This window comes from Pleurodeles waltl, chromosome 6 (genome assembly GCF_031143425.1).
Source record: "Pleurodeles waltl isolate 20211129_DDA chromosome 6, aPleWal1.hap1.20221129, whole genome shotgun sequence".
Classification (NCBI taxonomy): Eukaryota; Metazoa; Chordata; class Amphibia; order Caudata; family Salamandridae; genus Pleurodeles; species Pleurodeles waltl.
Window position 1 is genome coordinate 1,436,359,123 of NC_090445.1, and position 23,334 is coordinate 1,436,382,456.

General features: G+C 44.2%; 1 protein-coding gene across 3 annotated transcripts in view; it reads left to right on the forward strand.

Moving 5' to 3' along the window:
• The window catches only part of LOC138300926 (S-adenosylmethionine synthase), a 111,813-nt gene that overhangs the window by 45,510 nt on the left and 42,969 nt on the right, over positions 1-23,334 (forward strand). For all 3 annotated transcript variants that reach the window (XM_069240824.1, XM_069240826.1, XM_069240825.1), the window contains exons 3-5: positions 1,069-1,191; positions 2,561-2,673; positions 4,607-4,750. In XM_069240824.1, the coding sequence (XP_069096925.1) occupies positions 1,069-1,191; positions 2,561-2,673; positions 4,607-4,750 (380 nt within the window). The remainder of the gene's footprint in view (positions 1-1,068; positions 1,192-2,560; positions 2,674-4,606; positions 4,751-23,334) is intronic.

Sequence of the window (23,334 nt, forward strand, 5' to 3'; positions counted from 1 at the left end):
TAAGGAGGCCCATGAGCGATTGCAAAAGCTGGAGATCCAGAAAATGTGCCTGACTGTGGCAAATTTTGTTTGCCTTTCTCTGGGAGTGAGAAACAAATATGGCTGATTGTAACCTCTCCACCCTTGTCTTACAGGTATTTTAGGATTTGACTTCGTGTGTTTTTTTTTTTTTACTTTTTAAATGTCGTACGTATTTGCTTGTAATCTACCACTAGCATGTCCTTTTATGCAGTGACCTTTATAAATATAACCGATTTTAATTTTTCTTATTTTATTTAAATGTTTTGAATTTCATAATGCTGCTGTATAATGGAATCTTTTATCTGTACTTTTATGGCCGTGTACGGCCGAATATTCCGTGACTGACTGGTGTTAATGATGGGGGTGAGGGGGGGAGGAAATGTCAACAATTAACTTGAATAGTTCAGTATGCAAAATGAGTCATCACTGAATAAGCAGCTTTACCCCAAAGCAGTAGGTAATTTGACTGGAGAAACAAAGCAAAAAAAAAAATACTTCTATCTCCTGATTACATGTCCTAGGTTCAGTGTGTAATAGGGAAGAGTGAGTGAATTCACATGATCTATTCCTGTGAAATTCCATAAAATTATTGTGAAATTACACGTTGAGCACAAAATGGAGTTTGCCAGTACCTCGCATTACTTTTTTTTTCATGCAAGGATGCACTTTTGGTAAAACAATCTCACAATACTCTCTGAAGACTGGTTAAAGCAAAATAAGCCAATATCTCCCTGCAAGCTATTTTCTTTGTAACAAGTCTTTTGTAAAAAGAAAAAAAATATATATGCAAAATTGGGAAATGTCTTTTTTTTTTTCATGAATGTTACTTAATTTTTGAAAATTGGTAATTATGCAGATATCGCCAGTATAATTAAAACTTCTTCTAGGTCTAGTAAAAGGGTGTCCATGATAAACGTTATAGCAATGCATAGACATTTAGCATGTGGCATTTGTCATTCACAGCAGACTGTTCTTCTTTTTTGTGACTGGCTTTAGTGTTCTAGCTATCTTTAAAACTACTATATTGTGTACCCTTGCACCCCTAAGAGACCGTATGCAAGACTGGCATGGTACTGCTGTGTGGGGAGATCACATCTTGTGGTGTAGTGGACTATCAACGAGTTGTTCGAGAGACCATCAAGCACATTGGCTATGACGATTCTGCAAAAGGTTGGTTTAATCTTCTTAGCCTACTGAGCATTAAAGTGTTGAGTGGAACTCTCCCTCCCATGTCATTCCTCTTTGGAAAATATACATTTTAAACACCATCAAAAATGTTCACAATTTTACATAGAACGTAAGGTACAAGCAAATGTGTACATTAAAAAACCCTAAAATATTTAGAATAGTCTGAATGTATTTATTTGGAAGCTTTATACTGTAACCTCGCATTGTTATAGTTAATATGACAAAATAAAGCCGCCTGCACATACGTTTTACTTTTTCTTCCAAGCCTTTCTACTTTTCCACCAGATAGTTCATGCTCGCTCCACTTGTATTGAGCTGTATAAATTTTTATGGAAACTAAACACTAGCCATCATTTTTTATGTCTGGCTACAGGCAACTTTAGATGTCAGTTGGCATACTAAGAAGTTCACACCATCGTCAAATTTCCTATCACAGATATAAACATTGTGTAATTGTCACCATTGTATGCACAGAGTAATGGTGCTTCCATGTGTCTACTTTGTGCATTACAGGCAAGCCAGACATTGTGGAGTTGCCAGTGCTTATTGTCCTAATTTTTCAGTTGCATGGTGTGCCTATTCCTTATATTGTACAGGCTAGGTATTGCTTTGAGAAAATGAGCAGTGCTGTCTTTTTGGCATCCAAATTTAACATTTCTGATTCTGAATGAAGGTGCTTGGAAGGTGCAGGGAGTTTAAGGCCAATTGACGAGGTTGAAAAGAGGTGAGCATAGATAACCCTAACATATAAACATTGCTGCTGTAGCACCAGCTGCTGCCCTTGGCCCCTGTAAGAGGAGCAGTGAGTGCACCGGTCACAGGTGGGCTGAACATGGAGCATGCTCTTTGGTACATGGTTTATCACAGAGAAGAAGGTGCTTGCAAATATTGGTGCTAAATTGTTTTAACGAGCAGAAAACTGCATATTAAGCCCTGGACAACCTCGGCTGGCATCAGCGTGTGTTACAGTCTTTATGTGCTGAGTGACGATTTGTAATTCCAGGTCACATGTTGGTTGACCTTCAGGGAATTTCTGTTCATATGGGTAAAACTCTTGCCTTTTCATTTCTACTTTTCTTTTCACCTTTTCTGCTAATTTTTGTCCGCCTCCACGTGATCCTAAAGAATTTGGTTGTCTGTTCACTGTTTATGCTGTACATAACAGGCAACAAGGCAAAGCTCTTTGCTCAAAAGCCAAGGTATCTGATCCTTGCTTATTTGCTTGGTATTTACTGTTAGCTTCCCCTTTAGAGATATATACATTACGCCTGTATATTCCTCCACATTCCTTTTGAAGATTTCACTGATGTGCTGCCAAGACCTCTTGACATCACCCACTTGTTCTGAATAGGTTTCGACTACAAGACCTGTAATGTTCTGGTGGCTTTGGAGCAGCAGTCGCCCGATATTGCACAGGGTGTTCACCTGGATCGGAACGAGGAGGACGTGGGTGCTGGAGATCAGGTAATTTAAGTAATCTCGATAAACGGTGCTCTCCAGCCAGGTTGGGCAGGCATGCTTCTCTATTGCACCAGCTCTCGCTTTTCCTCAATTATTCTATCTCCTGTGTTTCACTGCCACCTGTATGTTTGTAAACTCTCAGCAAAACTACCATAGAAAGCTACATCTTGCATTATTCAGCACAATTTATCTTCTACCAGTGCTTAAAATCCAGTCTTAATTTGATGCATCTGTGTATGGCTTATATTGCAGAGACACAAACAGCCCAGTTAATCTTTTTTGTTTAAATTATCTTCTCATAGAAAATCAAGTATACAAAAAAAGTGATTCACACTTATAGTAGGCAATTTGAGAGTAATTCCCAGTACAAATCGGGATCCCTGTAATTTTTCACATGCTGTGCAACTGCACCCTGCTTGTTGGTAGCCCGACTTGGAAGCAGTGGGGGGGTTTCAGTTCTGCAACCATTCAATATTTAGGGCTCATTTAATTACATGTTCGACTATTCATATAATTAATTGGGTGATGGGGCGACATTTTGTGCTCTCTTGAATTTCTAGTAGTTTTTGTGATTTGTTGAATTTGAAAACCTGTTTGCTTGTGAGTTAAGAATTGTTATACTTTCAAAGTAGATTGTTACTTGATGATTTCACTTCAGCAGCACAGATTTGTGCTGGTATACCTATTGAAAGTGTGCCTCTTACAGACATATTGTGACGTGCCACTTTCACGTTCTTGGAATCCAGACGTATAAGGAGGTGGCAGGAACCCATCTTGGATAAAACTCAGCACATTTCAATCTATTGTAGCTTTGAGCCTATAATTAAGGGACAGGAAAGGGTCTACCACATATTGTCGCCTAAGGGCAACTTACATTTAACAGTTTTGGGTTGTCCACATTTTTGTTCCACTTTTGTTGAGATTGCTACTAGATCCCACTTTATTGAATTCGATTCTCACAGATTCTCATGAAAAAACTAATGTTGATCTATATTCTAGCCTTTAATGAAATACAAACAAAAGCTTTTGGTGGTTGGAGGCGAGGGTGGGCACAAACTAATTTAGATGGAATTTACAGTTATGATAGATTTGTTTCCATAGCATACTCCTTGGAATGTAAATTGACTGCAAAGTACACTCCAAATATTTACGTGGGTTGCAGTGCTACTTTCTGACTCGAGGCAAACAAGGTCTTCCTGATTAAGCATCTCTCCGTTAATGACAGTTGTTTTTAATTTGGGGGTATTATTTCAGACAGTTGGTTATAGCGTACTAGTTTGCATTTTGTAAAGTGTGAGCACATTTAGTTTTGCATTGCTGCAGCAGTTCTTTATGTCAAATTGTTCTCTCGTTCCTCTCCTTTGTTCTATTAGTTGACGTTTAGAATTGCTCCTGAGTATATGCTCGCACAATCTCATGTTTTTCTTGACCAAATTTGAGCATAAGTGAGCCTCGGGGAGGTGCTAAGTTCAGAGACCGTGCCTTGGCACATCCATTTCCTCGGATTTTAACCAAACATGTCTATATTGTGGCCTGGCTAACTATGCATTTAACCCCTCGAGGATTGTTTCTGTCACTAACTTTTACCATGACTCCTCAGTATTTTTTCATGCCACACGTGCTTAAATCCTTTTGTGAAAAGTTCATTAGAAACCCCAGTGGTTGGTGCTGCAGAACTGTAAATCTTGTAAAGGTATTTCCTAGTTTTTTCTCTCTACTTTACTTAAATGTGTGCCCTTAAAACCAAAAGAAATGTTTACAGTGTGTGTTTTTATAGTTGGTTGCAGAACGAGCGGTGCTAGTTAACCTGCTAGGGTAGGAATTCTTCCTTGGCAGGTCCTGTAAGGAGGAGGCATCCCTCTAGAGACACAATTGATAATTACTTTCAGTAATATCCCACCTACCTCTCATAATCCTACTCCCTTCTATGTTAAAGGGTTTGATGTTCGGGTATGCAACGGATGAGACCGAAGAGTGCATGCCTCTTACCATCATGCTCGCTCACAAGCTCAACTTCAGGTTATCGGAGCTGAGGCGGAATGGGGAGCTGCCTTGGCTAAGGCCTGATTCCAAGACACAGGTAAAAAGACAAAAAAAACGCATGTGTGGCTTGGGGGGTTTGGCTTGGAGACCACATGCTTTTGAGGGGTGGTTCTATTCTAAAACGGGTGAGCACATGCTGTCAGGAATGTTATGCCAGGGCATTTGATTAGCAGTCGGCTGTGGTGCCAGAAAATTAACCGCCAGCTTAAACACCGCTTCTATATAGTTTTTTTTTTTTTTTTTAAAGTACATTAACAACGGTAATCACTCCAACACAAAGGGACATTACTTTGCTGGTAAGTATATGTAGTTTCCATGTGTGTTTATATAAATAAAATTATATATTATACAAGAGGTAGGCATTTAGGAGATAAGGGTTTGGTAATTTATTGTTGGTAAACAGTTTTAGTGGTCAGGGATAGGGAGGTTTTGGGCAGTAAGGCGTTATTAGAGTTCAGGGATGGGTAGATTTTTTGGAGGTGTTTGTTTGAGGTTTATGGGGTACGTAGTATTTGTTGCTAATTCGTTTTTAGGGATTAGTGTCGGTAGTGATTTGGAGGGTAAGAGGTTTGGAGATATAGCCTTAAAAGAACGAAAAATTCACCTGCATAGTAGTAGTTACTCAAGTTGTAATGGGTGCGTGGAAATGCCTTGCATTGCCCCATGCAGTAATGTCCTATAACTGGAATCCGCTTTAGTGTGGGCAATCTTACAGTGGTGGAGTGTAATGTTTGAAGTGGCACCCAACTTGCCTGATAGTCGTTCTACAGCAGAAAGTGTACATCGGTGGCATGTTAACCTGTCAAGGTCACCTACAGCAGTTGGCTAGATCAGTCATGTGGCTTTCATGAAAAACAGGTTGGTAAAACAGGTCACCACGCTTAGGCTTTATATTGGTGTTGGCATTGAATGCAGTGAAACTCAAGCAGAGGATATGTGCACGTTGTGAATCAGTTACATCAAACAGAAGTGGCATGAGAGTGCTTGTAAAGATAAAAAACGGTCTAAAGCCATTGGATTGCAAGCTAAGGCGACTGCTTCAAAGCCTTTGACGTCACTAGTCTGACGTCTCTATTCAGGCAGTGATCAGAAGGACATGCTGTTGCTGAGGGTCTTAAAACATGGATGGTTGTGATCTGAGGGTTCTGTGCATGCCTTCACGGTCTTGCAACAAAGGCTGAGTGGATGGAGGGAAAACTGGAGGTACAATTTCACTTGTAACTGACTGGTACACCAATTATTAAAAAAAAAAAGTAAAATTATTGGAGGTGTCCTGTTGGAGGAAAGCACTTAAAAGTGTATACACCCGAATGACGTTTGTAGAGTACTTTTGGTTACTGTTTTGGCAGTGAATGGCACCAGAGGAAAGGAAACTAGTGACAATTGACTAGCGGGGATAGGCAAACCTTGTACTTATGCCACGTTTGAGAAACTACCATTGAACTTAATAATGCAATTCATTAATGGTAGCAATTAATTGTGTATAAACAGCTAGCTGTGCAGCAACAAATACACTTTTCCCTAAGACTTCATGTAAGTTAAAAATACAAAGAAGTAAGTGGTAAATACTGTTGAGTTTGTTGAATGGGTGAGTGAGACGTACTGATTGCAAGCCTGGAATTAGAAATGCAGAATACTGCACCACCATCATTTTTCTTAAACCATCCTAGGGAACCACCAAAGCAGTGGAAGTAATGTAGGAAAGTTTTCTGAAAACTAAGCAAAGATTTACAATTTTAATGTGTGAGTGGAGTAGACGTTGCCTTTGTTACATAACCTTGGTATAGCAGGACAGGAGGTGCTGTATAATTTCCCAGATTTGGAGGGCGATGCTGGGTGGGGTCTGAATAAATACATCTGTGTTAAAAAAATAAATAAAGAAAACGATATATATAAGCACTATTTACCACGAGTATCCACAATATTAGAAAGGTATACTTTTGGATGATGCACATAAGGGGGAGGAATTTGTCACAGCTTTGAGAAAATTAGCAGCCTATTGCAAGTGTGGACCCTTTACTGATGAAAGGACCAGAGACCAATTGTTATTACATTCTAATTGTGAAAAGCTGAAAGAGGAGTTTGGTAGAAGGACGAACCACTTTTAAATGAAGCTTTGTTGGTTGCCAAAATAATAGGCCACATGATGACATGTCAGTGAAATAAGGAAGGATGGTGTGAAGAAAAAAACATAGTGCAGTGATAGAGGTGGAATATGAAAAGATGATGGAGGTAAAAATTAAATGTAAGGACCGGTGTTACTGGTGCGGTGTGGTTATGAGGGGGGATCTTATGTCCAGGAACGAGGAGTGTCCTGCCATAAAGGCAACATATAGTAAATGTGTTTTAAAAAAGAAAAAAATGGGGTCAATACGTAAAGTGTTGTTCTAGCTCCAGAATCCCCAAAAGGAACCAAGATGTAAACGGGATGTGTGATGAGATTGCTTTACAGCTTGTTGGGGAAAATGGACATAATCCTTCCTAATGGGTGAAAGTGGAGAAAGTAAGAGTAATATGTTTGATTTATGTATCAAACGTACCATCATATTGGAGAACTTGTATGGTGGTTAGATGATGAAGATGAACAGATACGCCATTGGCACAACCGACTTAAAAGGTAGCTTTGTAATATGTCACTCAAATTAGGTGAGATATTAGAATGGCCACTGCAAAAAAACATTTAGAGTTCTTTTGGTTCCGAATGATTATTTGAAGTTTAGATACATCAAGTTGACGAAGGCTGTGCAGGTTTGAAGATTAGTTCCTGAGTGTTTTCCAAGACGATCTGGGATTTTTGAAGACTTAACATGCATAGACTAAGGTGGAAGGAAAGAGCTAAAACTTTATCAACCAAGGTGAGATCATTTTCCTGTGGTCATGTAAGAGGAAGTAAAGATGGAAATGGAGCAACTTTGTAGGTTACAAGTCAGTGTACAAGTCGAAGCCACAGAGTGGTTGGCCACTGCGATGGTGTCGAAAATGGCCAATAGCGGGATTCATTTGCATGAAAGTCTCCAATCTCTGTATAAAGAGGTTATTTTGGACAAATTTCCACCCCCAAACATTGAAATGCTTACATAGTAGATGGGAGCTACGAATAAGCTTAACAAAACTAGGTTTAGCTCATACCATCAAATAGGACTAATCGGAGACTCTTGAGATTTGATGGCCTTTATAACACCGGTGGTTACATACAGATGTATATGAATGCTTTTTGGGCTTGTTTCCATAGCCTGTGTTTTTAGAGAGCAGTGTCATTATTAGGAAATGCAGAAGGTGGACAGTTCTGTAAGGATAATGTGTTGATATAGGGTTCAGTGTTGGGAGATCATAAGGGTCCTAATGGTCCTGAAGACCTATGAGGAATTTGGACTAACTTTAAGAGCTAAGATGTACTGTATTGAGAAGAAAGAATTGATGTTGATAGTGCAGCAGGTATAAGACCTAAAAAAGATCCTGTGGAGGCGATTTATAAGTTGGAGGTACCTGATAATAAAGAGGAGGTAGAATCATTTTTAGGCATGATTGAGAACCAGAGCAGATTTATTACGAATCAGCCTTTTAAGCTTTGTAGTGTGGTGAAATGGAAAAAGTCAACTAAATAAAAAATGATTTAGAACAAGTCCCCAATTTAGGAGCCTTTGAGTCTGGAAAGGACTGTATGATGTAGTGTTTGTGCAAGTTGTTGATGGGGGGAAGCAAAAACTACTGTATTTGCTGTCATGGCACTGGGAGGTGCAGAGCTAAGTTACCAGGTTAAGGTTACAGTGGACCACAAGCTTCTTTGTGAGATTTTTGTGAAAAGGAACTAGATTTGGTTTTTGCTAAGAAAAGTGAGTGACATGTTTGTAGGAATATGCCTTTAAAGTGGGATATCTTCTTGGGTAAAGAACAACACTGTGAATTGTTTGTCCAGGTTAGTTAAAGAGGATAATGGTGATGATAAAGGACTGGATGATTACTGTGTGTAGTTATTCATGGTACAGTTTGAAAGAAATAATAGAAGACAGAATTTGTAAGAGACTTCTCTTGTCTGAGGTAAAAAAAATATGTGATGAAAGAAAGTGGGCTTAAGAGAGCAATTTGACAGAAAATATTGAATAATTTTGGCAAGTGGGTGATGTTTCTAGACTAACAAGATTGTTCCATCCAGCTCACTAATAAAGACATTAATAGAGTCGGCCCGTTAGGGACATTTAGGGAGTGGTGGAGACAAAAGAATGAGTTGGAATGTGTTTTTGTGGTCTGTAGGAAGTTGGCTCTGTATGCACTATTTCAAAGTAAGGAATAGTATGCACAGAGTGCAAGGGTTCCCCTTAGAGGTAAGATAGTGGCAAAAAGAGATAATACTAATACTCTATTTTGTGGTAGTGTGGTCGATCAGTAGGTTTATCAAAGGAGTAGTGTTAAGCATTTGTTGTACATACACACAGGCAATAAATGAGGAACACACACTCAGAGACAATTCCAGGCCAATAGGTTTTGTTATAGAAAAATATCTTTTCTTAGTTTATTTTAAGAACCACAGATTCAAATTCTACATGTAATATCTCATTTGAAAGGTATTGCAGGTAAGTACTTTAGGAACTTTGAATAATCACAATAGCATATATACTTTTTACATAAAACATATTTAGCTGTTTTAAAAGTGGACACAGTGCAATTTTCACAGTTCCTGGGGGAGGTAAAGTAATGTTAGTTCTTGCAGGTAAGTAAACCTCCTACGGGGTTCAAATTGGGGTCCAAGGTAGCCCACCGTTGGGGGTTCAGAGCAACCCCAAAGTCACCACACCAGCAGCTCAGGGCCGGTCAGGTGCAGAGTTCAAAGTGGTGCCCAAAACGCATAGGCTTCAATGGAGAAGGGGGTGCCCCGGTTCCAGTCTGCCAGCAGGTAAGTACCCGCATCTTCGGAGGGCAGACCAGGGGGGTTTTGTAGGGCACCGGGGGGGACACAAGTCCACACAGAAAGTACACCCTCAGCAGCGCGGGGGCGGCCGGGTGCAGTGTGCAAACAAGCGTCAGGTTCTCAATAGGATTCAATGGGAGACCAAGGGGTCTCTTCAGCGGTGCAGGCAGGCAAGGGGGGGGCTCCTCGGGGTAGCCACCACCTGGGCAAGGGAGAGGGCCTCCTGGGGGTCACTCCTGCACTGAAGTTCCGATCCTTCAGGTGCTGGGGGCTGCGGGTGCAGGGTCTTTTCCAGCCGTCGGGATTTTAGAGTCAGGCAGTCGCGGTCAGGGGGAGCCTCGGGATTCCCTCTGCAGGCGTCGCTGTGGGGGCTCAGGGGGGACAACTTTGGTTACTCACAGTCTCGGAGTCGCCGGAGGGTCCTCCCTGAGGTGTTGGTTCTCCACCAGTCGAGTCGGGGTCGCCGGGTGCAGTGTTGCAAGTCTCACGCTTCTTGCGGGGATTGCAGGGGTCTTTAAATCTGCTCCTCTGGATACAAAGTTGCAGTCTTTGTTGAACAGGGACGCTGTTCTCTGGAGTTTCTTGGTCTCTTGGAAGCAGGGCAGTCCTCTGAGGATTCAGAGGTTGCTGGTCCTGGGGAAAGCGTCGCTGGAGCAGTTTTCTTTGGAAGGCAGGAGACAGCCCGGTAGGACTGGGGCCAAAGCAGTTGGTGTCTTCTTTCTTCTTTAAGTTGCAGGAATCTAAATTCTTAGGTTCAGGGAAGCCCTTAAATACTAAATTTAAGGGCGTGTTTAGGTCTGGGGGGTTGGTAGCCAATGGCTACTAGCCCTGAGGGTGGGTACACCCTCTTTGTGCTTCCTCCCAAGGGGAGGGGGGCACATTCCTATCCCTATTGGGGGAATTCTCCATCTGCAAGATGGAGGATATCTAAAAGTTAGAGTCACTTCAGCTCAGGACACCTTAGGGGCTGTCCTGACTGGCCAGTGACTCCTCCTTGTTATTCTCATTATCTCCTCCGGCCTTGCCGCCAAAAGTGGGGCCGTGGCCGGAGGGGGCGGGCAACTCCACTAGCTGGAGTGCCCTGCGGTGCTGGAACAAAGGGGGTAAGCCTTTGAGGCTCACCGCCAGGTGTTACAGCTCCTGCCTGGGGGAGGTGATAGCATCTCCACCCAGTGCAGGCTTTGTTACTGGCCACAGAGTGACAAAGGCACTCTCCCCATGTGGCCAGCAACATGTCTCGAGTGTGGCAGGCTGCTAGAACCAGTCAGCCTACACGGGTAGTTGGATTAAGTTTCAGGGGGCACCTCTAAGGTGCCCTCTGGGGTGTATTTTACAATAAAATGTACACTGGCATCAGTGTGCATTTATTGTGCTGAGAAGTTTGATACCAAACTTCCCAGTTTTCAGGGTAGCCATTATGGTGCTGTGGAATCCGTGTTTGACAGACTCCCAGACCATATACTCTTATGGCTACCCTGCACTTACAATGTCTAAGGTTTTGGCTTAGACACTGTTGGGGCACAGTGCTCATGCACTGGTGCCCTCACCTATGATATAGTGCACCCTGCCTTAGGGCTGTAAGGCCTACTAGAGGGGTGACTTATCTATACTGCATAGGCAGTGTGAGGTTGGCATGGCACCCTGAGGGGAGTGCCATGTCGACTTACTCGTTTTGTTCTCACCAGCACACACAAGCTGGCAAGCAGTGTGTCTGTGCTGAGTGAGGGGTCCCCCGGGTGGCATAAGATATGCTGCAGCCCTTAGAGACCTTCCCTGGCATCAGAGCCCTTGGTACCAGGGGTACCAGTTACAAGGGACTTACCTGGATGCCAGGGTGTGCCAATTGTGGAATCAAAAGTACAGGTTAGGGAAAGAACACTGGTGCTGGGGCCTGGTTAGCAGGCCTCAGCACACTTTCAATTCAAAACATAGCATCAGCAAAGGCAAAAAGTCAGGGGGTAACCATGCCAAGGAGGCATTTCCTTACACAACCCCCTCCTCCCCCCCCCCCAAACGAAAGAGGATGAGACTAACATTTCCCAAGAGAGTCTTCATTTTCTAAGTGGAAGAACCTGGAAAGGCCATCTGCATTGGCATGGGCAGTCCCAGGTCTGTGTTCCACTATAAAGTCCATTCCATATAGGGAGATGGACCACCTCAACAGTTTGGGATTTTAACCTTTTATTTGCATCAGCCATCTGAGAGGTCTGTGGTCAGTTTGAACTAGGAAGTGAGTACCAAAGAGGTATGGTCTCAGCTTCTTCAGGGACCAAACCACAGCAAAGGCCTCCCTCTCAATGGCACTCCAACGCTGCTCCCTGGGGTGTAACCTCCTGCTAATGAAAGCAACAGGCTGGTCAAGGCCATCATCGTTTGTTTGGGACAAAACTGCCCCTATCCCATGTTCAGAGGCATCTGTCTGCACAATGAACTGCTTGGAGTAATCTGGAGCTTTTAGAACTGGTGCTGTGCACATTGCTTGTTTCAGGGTGTCAAAGGCCTGTTGGCATTCTACAGTCCAGTTTACCTTCTAGGGCATTTTCTTGGAGGTGAGTTCTGTGAGGGCTGTCACAATGGATCCATATCCCTTCACAAACCTCCTATAGTACCCAGTCAAGCCAAGGAATGCCCTGACTTGAGTCTGGGTTTTTGGAGCTGCCCAGTCCAGAATAGTCTGGATCTTAGGCTGGAGTGGCTGAACTTGGCCTCCACCTACAAGGTGTCCCAAGTAAACCACAGTTCCCTGCCCTATCTGGCATTTGGATGCCTTGATAGAGAGGCCTGCAGATTGCAGAGCCTTCAAAACCTTCTTCAGGTGGACCAGGTGATCCTGCCAGTTGGAGCTAAAGACAGCAATATCGTCAAGATAAGCTGCACTAAAGGACTCCAAGCCAGCAAGGACTTGATTCACCAACCTTTGGAAGGTGGCAGGGGCATTCTTTAAACCAAAGGGCATAACAGTGAACTGGTAATGCCCGTCAGGTGTGGAGAATGCTGTCTTTTCTTTTGCTCCAGGTGCCATTTTGATTTGCCAGTACCCTGCTGTTAAGTCAAAGGTACTTAAGAATTTGGCAGCACCTAATTTGTCTATCAGTTCATCAGCTCTAGGAATGGGATGGGCATCTGTCTTGGTGACAGAATTAAGGGCCATATGTACCAATGAATTTTCCCATAGACACAGAATGGGTAAAACCCTTTGCTACATCTGGCCCCTAAGTCCTCTGTAGTCCACACAAAACCTCATCTCTCTCTTTCCATCTTTGGTGTGAGGTTTGGGGACTAAAACCACTGGGCTAGCCCAGAGGCTGTTAGAGTGCTCAATTACTCCCAATTCCAGCATCTTGTGGACTTCCACCTTGATGCTTTCCTTAACTTGATCAGACTGTCTGAATATTTTGTTTTTGACAGGCATGCTGTCTCCTGTGTCCACATCATGGGTACACAGGTGTGTCTGACCAGGGGTTAGGGAAAAGAGCTCAGCAAACTGTTGCAGGACCTTCCTGCAGTCAGATTGCTGTTGGCCAGAGAGGGTGTCTGAATAGATCACTCCATCTACTGAACCATCTTTAGGGTTTGACGATAGAAGATCAGGGAGAGGTTCACTCTCAGCTTCCTGATCCTCATCTGTTACCATCAACAGATTCACATCAGCCCTGTCATGGAAGAGCTTAAGGCGGTTCACATGGATCACCCTCTTGGGGCTCCTGCTAGTGCCCAGGTCCACCAGGTAGGTGACCTGACTCTTCCTCTCTAGCACTGGGTAAGGGCCACTCCACTTGTCCTGAAGTGCCCTGGGAGCCACAGGCTCCAAAACCCAGACTTTCTGCCCTGGTTGAAATTCAACCAGTGCAGCCTTTTGGTCATACCAAAACTTCTGGAGCTGTTGGCTGGCCTCAAGGTTTTTACTTGCCTTTTCCATGTACTCTGCCATCCTTGAGCGAAGGCCAAGTACATAGTCCACTATGTCTTGTTTAGGCTCATGAAGAGGTCTCTCCCAGCCTTCTTTCACAAGAGCTAGTGGTCACCTTACAGGGTGGCCAAACAGAAGTTCAAAGGGTGAGAATCCTACTCCCTTCTGAGGCACCTCTCTGTAAGCGAAGAGCAGACATGGCAAGAGGACATCCCATCTCCTTTTGAGTTTTTCTGGGAGCCCCATGATCATGCCCTTTAATGTCTTGTTGAATCTCTCAACAAGGCCATTAGTTTGTGGATGATAGGGTGTAGTGAATTTATAAGTCACTCCACACTCATTCCACATGTGTTTCAGGTATGCTGACATGAAGTTGGTACCTCTGTCAGACACCACCTCCTTAGGGAAGGCCACTCTGGTAAAGATACCAATGAGGGCCTTGGCTACTGCAGGGGCAGTAGCCAACCTAAGGGGAATAGCTTCAGGATACCTAGTAGCATGATCCACTACTACTAGGATGTACATATTTCCTGAGGCTGTGGGAGGTTCAAGTGGACCCACTATGTCCACACCCACTCTTTCAAAGGGGACCCCCACCACTGGAAGTGGAATGAGGGGGGCCTTTGGATGTCCACCTGTCTTGCCACTGGCTTGACAGGTGGTACAGGAGACACAAAACTCCTTAACTTTCTGGGACATGTTGGGCCAGTAGAAGTGGTTGACTAGTCTCTCCCACGTCTTGGTTTGTCCCAAATGCCCAGCAAGGGGAATATCATGGGCTAAGGTCAGTAAGAACTCTCTGAAATCCTGAGGCACTACCACTCTCCTAGTGGCACCAGGTTTGGGATCTCTTGCCTCAGTGTACAGGAGCCCATCTTCCCAATAGACCCTATGTGTTCCAGTTTTCTTGCCATTGGACTCTTCAGCAGCTTGCTGCCTAAGGCCTTCAAGAGAGGGACAGGTTTCTTGCCCCTTACACAACTGCTCCCTTGAGGGTCCCCCTGGGCCTAAGAGCTCAACCTGATAAGGTTCTAACTCCATAGGCTCAGTTCCCTCAGAGGGCAGAACTTCTTCCTGAGAAGAGAGGTTCTCTTTTTGTGTTGTGTTGCAGCTGGTTTCCCAGCTGGCTTTCCTTTTCTCTTGGTAGGCTGGGCCCTTTTTCCAGACTCCAGCTCTACTTTTTCACCCTGAGCCTTGCACTGTGCCCTTGTCTTGACACACACCAGTTCAGGGATACCCAGCATGGCTGCATGGGTTTTCAGTTCTACCTCAGCCCATGCTGAGGACTCCAGGTCATTTCCAAGCAAACAGTCTACTGGGATATTTGACCACCTGTTTCAGGCCATTGACCCCTCCCCACTCTAAAGTTACCATAGCCATGGGATGTACTTTAGTCTGATTGTCAGCGTTGGTGACTGGATAAGTTTGTCCAGCCAGGTATTGACCAGTGGAAACCAGTTTCTCTGTCACCTGTATCCCTCAGGCCTTCTACACTTGTCCCATTAATTAAGAGCTGCTGCCTGTATTTTTGCATGTTAGGAGGCCAGGCAGCCAGTGTGGCTAAATACACCCCACCCTTAGAGACTAATGTAGCTTCAGTGTGACACCTGATTTGCTCTGGGCACACTGTTGATCCCACTTGGATACTGGCCATTCCAGTTTTAGCTGGAGTGGAGTTAGAAGTGGTACTTTTCTTGGGACAGGCCTTGTCTCCAGTTTGGTGTCCAGGCTGATTACAGCTACGACACCAGGCCTTTTTGGGATCAAAGTTTTTACCCTTGTACCCAAAATTGTTTTGTGAAGAGGCTCTGGGCCCACCCTCCTGTGCAGGTTTTTGGGGGCCTGAAGAAGACTCTTTACTATTTTTGTTTTTGGATGTCTCAACACTCTTCCCCTAGGGAGGCTTTGTGACCCCTTTCTTTTGGTCACCCCCTGTTGAAGTCTTGGTCACCCTAGTCTTGACCCAATGGTCCGCCTTCTTTCCCAATTCCTGGGGAGAAATTGGTCCTAGGTCTACCAGATGCTGATGCAGTTTATCATTGAAACAATTACTTAATAGGTGTTCTTTCACAAATAAATTGTACAGCCCATCATAATTACTTACACCACTGCCTTGAATCCAACCATCCAGTGTTTTCACTGAGTAGTCTACAAAATCAACCCAGGTCTGGCTCGAGGATTTTTGAGCCCCCCTGAATCTAATCCTATACTCCTCAGTGGAGAATCCAAAGCCCTCAATCAGGGTTCCCTTCATGAGGTCATAAGATTCTGCATCTTTTCCAGAGAGTGTGAGGAGTCTATCCCTACACTTTCCAGTGAACATTTCCCAAAGGAGAGCACCCCAGTGAGATTTGTTCACTTTTCTGGTTACACAAGCCCTCTCAAAAGCTGTGAACCATTTGGTGATGTCATCACCATCTTCATATTTAGTTACAATCCCTTTAGGGATTTTCAACATGGCAGGAGAATCTCTGACCCTAGTTATGTTGCTGCCACCATTGATGGGTCCTAGGCCCATCTCTTGTCTTTCCCTTTCTATGGCTAGGATCTGTCTTTCCAAAGCCAATCTTTTGGCCATCCTGGCTAACTGGATGTCCTCTTCACTGGAGTTATCCTCAGTGATTTCAGAGATGTTGGTCTGTCCTGTGAGGGAAACAGCATCTCTGACTATTATATTTGGAGTCAGGGCTTGAGCAGCCCTGTTCTCCCTAAGTAGGACTGGAGGGGGGGAATTTCCCTCCAAGTCACTATCTTCATCCTCTGTGTTGCCATCCTCCGAGGGGTTGGCTCTTTCAAACTCTGCCAAAAGCTCCTGGAGCTGTTGTTTGGAAGGTCTGGGGCCCATTGTAATTTTCTTTATTTTACAGAGTGACCTTAGCTCCCTCATCTTAAGATGGAGGTAAGGGGTGATGTCGAGTTCCATCACATTCACATCTGTACTAGACATTATGCTTCTAAAAGTTGGAATACTTTTTAAGAATCTAAAACTAGTTCTAGAATCTAATTCAAACTTTCGCAAACTTTTAAACTCTAAAAGAAATGCTAAACAGGGACTAACACAAGGCCCTAGCAGGACTTTTAAGAATTTAGAAAAACAGTTCAAATTGCAAAAAATCAATTTCTAATGACAATTTTTGGAATTTGTCGTGTGATCAGGTATTGGCTGAGTAGTCCAGCAAATGCAAAGTCTTGTACCCCACCGCTGATCCACCAATGTAGGAAGTTGGCTCTGTATGCACTATTTCAAAGTAAGGAATAGTATGCACAGAGTCCAAGGGTTCCCCTTAGAGGTAAGATAGTGGCAAAAAGATAATACTAATGCTCTATTTTGTGGTAGTGTGGTCGAGCAGTAGGCTTATCAAAGGAGTAGTGTTAAGCATTTGTTGTACATACACACAGGCAATAAATGAGGAACACACACTCAGAGACAATTCCAGGCCAATAGGTTTTGTTATAGAAAAATATATTTTCTTAGTTTATTTTAAGAACCACAGATTCAAATTCTACATGTAATATCTCATTTGAAAGGTATTGCAGGTAAGTACTTTAGGAACTTTGAATAATCACAATAGCATATATACTTTTTACATAAAACACATTTAGCTGTTTTAAAAGTGGACACAGTGCAATTTTCACAGTTCCTGGGGGAGGTAAAGTAATGTTAGTTCTTGCAGGTAAGTAAACCACCTTTGGGGTTCAAATTGGGGTCCAAGGTAGCCCACCGTTGGGGGTTCAGAGCAACCCCAAAGTCACCACACCAGCAGCTCAGGGCCGGTCAGGTGCAGAGTTCAAAGTGGTACCCAAAACGCATAGGCTTCAATGGAGAAGGGGGTGCCCCGGTTCCAGTCTGCCAGCAGGTAAGTACCCGCGTCTTCGGAGGGCAGACCAGGGGGGTTTTGTAGGGCACCGGGGGGGACACAAGTCCACACAGAAAGTACACCCTCAGCAGCGCGGGGGCAGCCGGGTGCAGTGTGCAAACAAGCGTCGGGTTCTCAATAGGATTCAATGGGAGACCAAGGGGTCTCTTCAGCGGTGCAGGCAGGCAAGGAGGGGGCTCCTCGGGGTAGCCACCACCTGGGCAAGGGAGAGGGCCTCCTGGGGGTCACTCCTGCACTGAAGTTCCGATCCTTCAGGTGCTGGGGGCTGCGGGTGCAGGGTCTTTTCCAGCCGTCGGGATTTTAGAGTCAGGCAGTCGCGGTCAGGGGGAGCCTCGGGATGCCCTCCTCAGGCGTCGCTGTGGGGGCTCAGGGGGGACAACTTTGGTTACTCACAGTCTCGGAGTCGCCGGAGGGTCCTCCCTGAGGTGTTGGTTCTCCACCAGTCGAGTCGGGGTCGCCGGGTGCAGTGTTGCAAGTCTCACGCTTCTTGCAGGGATTGCAGGGGTCTTTAAATCTGCTCCTCTGGATACAAAGTTGCAGTCTTTGTTGAACAGGGCCGCTGTTCTCTGGAGTTTCTTGGTCTCTTGGAAGCAGGGCAGTCCTCTGAGGATTCAGAGGTCGCTGGTCCTGGGGAAAGCGTCGCTGGAGCAGTTTTCTTTGGAAGGCAGGAGACAGGCCGGTAGGACTGGGGCCAAAGCAGTTGGTGTCTTCTTTCTTCTTTAAGTTGCAGGAATCTAAATTCTTAGGTTCAGGGAAGCCCTTAAATACTAAATTTAAGGGCGTGTTTAGGTCTGGGGGGTTAGTAGCCAATGGCTACTAGCCCTGAGGGTAGGTACACCCTCTTTGTGCTTCCTCGCAAGGGAAGGGGGGCACATTCCTATCCCTATTGGGGGAATCCTCCATCTGCAAGATGGAGGATATCTAAAAGTTAGAGTCACTTCAGCTCAGGACACCTTAGGGGCTGTCCTGACTGGCCAGTGACTCCTCCTTGTTATTCTCATTATCTCCTCCGGCCTTGCCGCCAAAAGTGGGGCCGTGGCCGGAGGGGGCGGGCAACTCCACTAGCTGGAGTGCCCTGCGGTGCTGGAACAAAGGGGGTAAGCCTTTGAGGCTCACCGCCAGGTGTTACAGCTCCTGCCTGGGGGAGGTGATAGCATCTCCACCCAGTGCAGGCTTTGTTACTGGCCACAGAGTGACAAAGGCACTCTCCCCATGTGGCCAGCAACATGTCTCGAGTGTGGCAGGCTGCTAGAACCAGTCAGCCTACACGGGTAGTTGGATTAAGTTTCAGGGGGCACCTCTAAGGTGCCCTCTGGGGTGTATTTTACAATAAAATGTACACTGGCATCAGTGTGCATTTATTGTGCTGAGAAGTTTGATACCAAACTTCCCAGTTTTCAGTGTAGCCATTATGGTGCTGTGGAGTCCGTGTTTGACAGACTCCCAGACCATATACTCTTATGGCTACCCTGCACTTACAATGTCTAAGGTTTGGCTTAGACACTGTAGGGGCACAGTGCTCATGCACTGGTGCCCTCGCCTATGGTATAGTGCACCCTGCCTTAGGGCTTGTAAGGCCTACTAGAGGGGTGACTTATCTATACTGCATTGGCAGTGTGAGGTTGGCATGGCACCCTGAGGGGAGTGCCATGTCGACTTACTCGTTTTGTTCTCACCAGCACACACAAGCTGGCAAGCAGTGTGTCTGTGCTGAGTGAGGGGTCCCCAGGGTGGCATAAGATATGCTGCAGCCCTTAGAGACCTTCCCTGGCATCAGAGCCCTTGGTACCAGGGGTACCAGTTACAAGGGACTTACCTGGATGCCAGGGTGTGCCAATTGTGGAATCAAAAGTACAGGTTAGGGAAAGAACACTGGTGCTGGGGCCTGGTTAGCAGGCCTCAGCACACTTTCAATTCAAAACATAGCATCAGCAAAGGCAAAAAGTCAGGGGGTAACCATGCCAAGGAGGCATTTCCTTACATGGTCATTATTATTATTAGATCTCGAGGTAGGGAAGACTATATAGAGTGTGGGAGTGTTGCAGGAGTGAAAATGTTCTGAAAACCTCTATGCTTCTGCTGTCCCTTTGTAAGCTATCTGAAAGTCCTTTTTGAGAAGTGGTGATGGACATCATGGAATGTGGGAGAAAGGAAAAATCCTCAATGTAAGTTTTGGTAGATCTGTACTCTAGATGGCCGAATATTCTGCTGATATCTGTGAGTTCTAAAAAGGTAATTAGGTTCTTGGAAAAGATTTTTCAAAGAGAAGGTTTTCCGTGGGTAGGTTGTACAATTTCTTTCTCAAGAGGTTGAGAAATTCTTAAGTGTATGTTGCATAAAACATAACAAAATGTGCATTGTATCACCCTAAAACAAATGTGTTGGTAGAGTGATTTTATTGAATCATTGAAAGAGAATATTGTATTATCCAAAATAAATGGATTGGACTGAAAGAAGAAACTAGTGAGAAGATGAGAACCATGCATCCTGAAGAAAGGGGAAATTGATTTGTGAAAGAAACTGACAAAGTCGTTTTAAATAAAACCCTTCAAAAGAAATCCTAGTGAAAGTGGGAGACTGTGTGATGGTGAAAGTTCTTATGTAAACGGTAGAATAGTCAAACTTCACAAAACAGATAAAGGTACACTTTTTTCCTGCAAAGCATTTAATAGAATAATTTGGAATTTGAGCCTAACAACTGCATGTTCTGTTCGGTGTAGTGATTCAGAGAAAGGACTGGATGGACAGGCCAGAGTGGAAGATTAGATGAATCAACAAAGTTTAGGTCAATTTTCTTGTGAAAAAAGAGGAACATGTTGCAAGGAAATCAAAATATCTGCAAGACCAGACCCACAACTAAATCATAAGCTGCAATATATTTGTCACATTTGTGGTGTCTCTTCTACTTTCATGCATATGTTCTATAGTTTTGTCATAGTTAGCACGCACTGCAAAATATTCAAATGATTTTGGATGTATTGTTTTTATGTTTTAATTCATTGTTAGTTGGTGTGTGTGAAGACCTCAGACCTTTTGAGAATTGATTCCATTCTAGAATTGGTAAGCACATACTGCAAGAAACACTCACTCAAGAATAGTGGCTGGGGTCCCTTTAGACTAACCTCACAAATTGTCATTTATATCCATCCATATCCCTTAAACTAGGATTCTGCTTAGTTCTGTAACCATGAGGTGTACACTGGAGTTAAAATGAAAACAATAAGTTGTAAATGGCATTCTTGGGTAATATTCCCCTAGCACTTAGACTAAGGGACTTTTTAACTTCCATTTATACTTTTACTAAGCACTACATGGTGTGAACATTCATGCCAAGAGGAAGTGGTAGTCATACAAACTGTTTAATGCCCTGTTCTGCGTTTCTCCTGCCTATGCTCACAAGCCACTTAAATATGTGTCTGGATGCTGATTGTCAATCTAGAGCATGTTATTGGCAGCTACATATGCTGAAAATGGAAAATGGAAAATGTAACTTACTCACAGCAATCAGTTTGCAGCCTTTAGTGTTGAAGATTAACACGCACCCTACACACCTCCTTAGAAGCAGCCTCAAGGTAAGTAGTGTAAAAAAATAATAATATATACACACACACATATATATATAGTGGCACTTCAGTATTGTAAGTATCCTACTGTTCTATTTATTACAATGGCAGCAAGCAAAAGAAATAACATGTTTTTCCCCATAGTCTTGATCACATCGCTAGCCTCTGTTTTTTTTCTCTCTAAATGGTCCTACATTCACTACTCTTGTTTCAAATCCTTCTGGTTAACCTACTGCATTTGCAAAATGGTAAGCTGAAAAGATAATATAAACAAATTTATACTTAACTTCACTACACATTCAATGTCAATTATTGTTTTGTACGTCATTTAGCTGCAAGCTTTTAATCCAGAACAATCAATTAGAACTTATAAGTGTAAAGCTCAAACCAGATCTAAATTCTAGACCCTGGAATACATTTTGTCCACCATCAGCCTCATCTAGCTCTACCGTCTCAACCATTCATTCTGGCTAAGGAGCAAGATTTATCCTGCCTCTTATTGGGCTAAGTTGTGCAAATTCCTTTGAGTAAGGATCAGTTAGTCCTTACTGTGCAAAGCAGCATTTTATTCAAATTAAATACAAAGTTTTCCAATTTGGCAAATCAGAAAACCATTGATCAATAAAAAATCATTAAAGGTTTTAAAATGCTCAGCAGGATCTTTGTTAAAACTGGCAATTATTTGACAGTGATTAAATATGTACATGGAGTTCTTTGGCCTGGTTATGACCATTTGGGGATTTGGTTTTATATTTGAGACATGTGTCAATCAACACTAAGGGGGTTATTCTAACTTTGGAGGAGTGTTAATCCGTCCCAAAAGTGACGGTAAAGTGACGGATATACCACCAGCCGTATTACGAGTTCCATAGGATATAATGGAGTCGTAATACGGCTGGTGGTAAATCTGTCACTTTTCCGTCACTTTTGGGACGGATTAACACCTCCTCCAAAGTTAGAATAACCCCCTAAGTATTGCAATTTGCCGGCTGGCTGCCTGATCGCTGGTGGTGCCGGAAATGGCCCTGCCGCAAGCGCCTTAACACAACCAAAGCCCACACTAAAAATCAGAGTGATCCGGCAGTCAAAGACTTTGGGCTTTATTTCGGCAAACAGAGACACAGAACGCGTTTCGGCTGCACCCATCCTTTGTCACACTGTGCAGAGCCATTTTGATAAATGTTTAAATACCCAAACCATATTAGATATAAACAAAATCCTCTCGCCTGTCACAGACTTTTAAATTTACACTTGTTGCACCATAGAGACTGGAACTAAACATTTATAATTCTATATTCTTCTGGGTGCAGCCGAAACGCATTCTGTGTCTCCGTTTGCTGAAATAAAGCCTAACAAGTAATGTTTTCGAGTGCCAGACCCTTCTGATTTTGAGTGTAGACTGTGTGTGTCTGTCTGTGTGTGTGTGTGTGTGTGTGTGTGTGTATATATCTATATATATGTTCAGTGGCATGTGTAGGTGCAGATACACATGCTGTGCATAGTCCGCCGTCTGGTGTTGGGTCGGAGTGTTACAAGTTGTTTTTCTTCGAAGAAGTCTTTTCGAGTCACGAGACCGAGGGACTCCTCCTACTTTGGTTCCATTGCGCATGGGCGTCGACTCCATGTTAGATTGTTTTTTTTCCGCCATCGGGTTCGGACGTGTTCCTTTTCGCTCCGTGTTTCGGGTCGGAAAGTTAGTCAGAATCAACGGAAAATTTGTCGGTATTGTTTCGTTCGGTATCGGGTTAGATTAGAGTCGACACCGAATCCAGAAGAGCTCCGGTAGCCCTTCGGGGTAATTTCGATCCCCCGTCGGGGCCTGGTCGGCCCGACCGCGTGCAACATCAAGACTGATGGAACGGACCCCGTTCCGATTCTGTCCTAAATGCCACAGTAAATATCCCTATAAAGACCAACATTTGGTCTGTAACTTGTGCCTGTCACCCGAGCACAAAGAAGAGACGTGTGAAGCCTGTCGAGCGTTTCGGTCGAGAAAAACGCTCCGAGACCGAAGAGCCAGAAGGTTACAGATGGCGTCCACGCCGACAGGACAACAAAGGTTCGAGGAAGAGGGAGAAGAAGAAGCATTCTCCATCCACAAATCAGATTCGGAAGAATCCGACGTCGAAGAAACCGTGAGTAAGACGTCGAAACAAACATCACAGGGGAAAACAGACAAAGCCCAGGGGACGCCACTGCCGAAAGGCCATGGCTCAACCCATAAAGTAGGTGACCGTCCATCGGCACCGAAGAAGGGCGAGACGGTGGCGAGATCGTCCGACTCAGGTCGAGACACGGGCACGCAGCAATCTCGGGACCGAGAAGGTGCCGCGGAAAAGGGTCGACACCGAGATAGCGGCACCG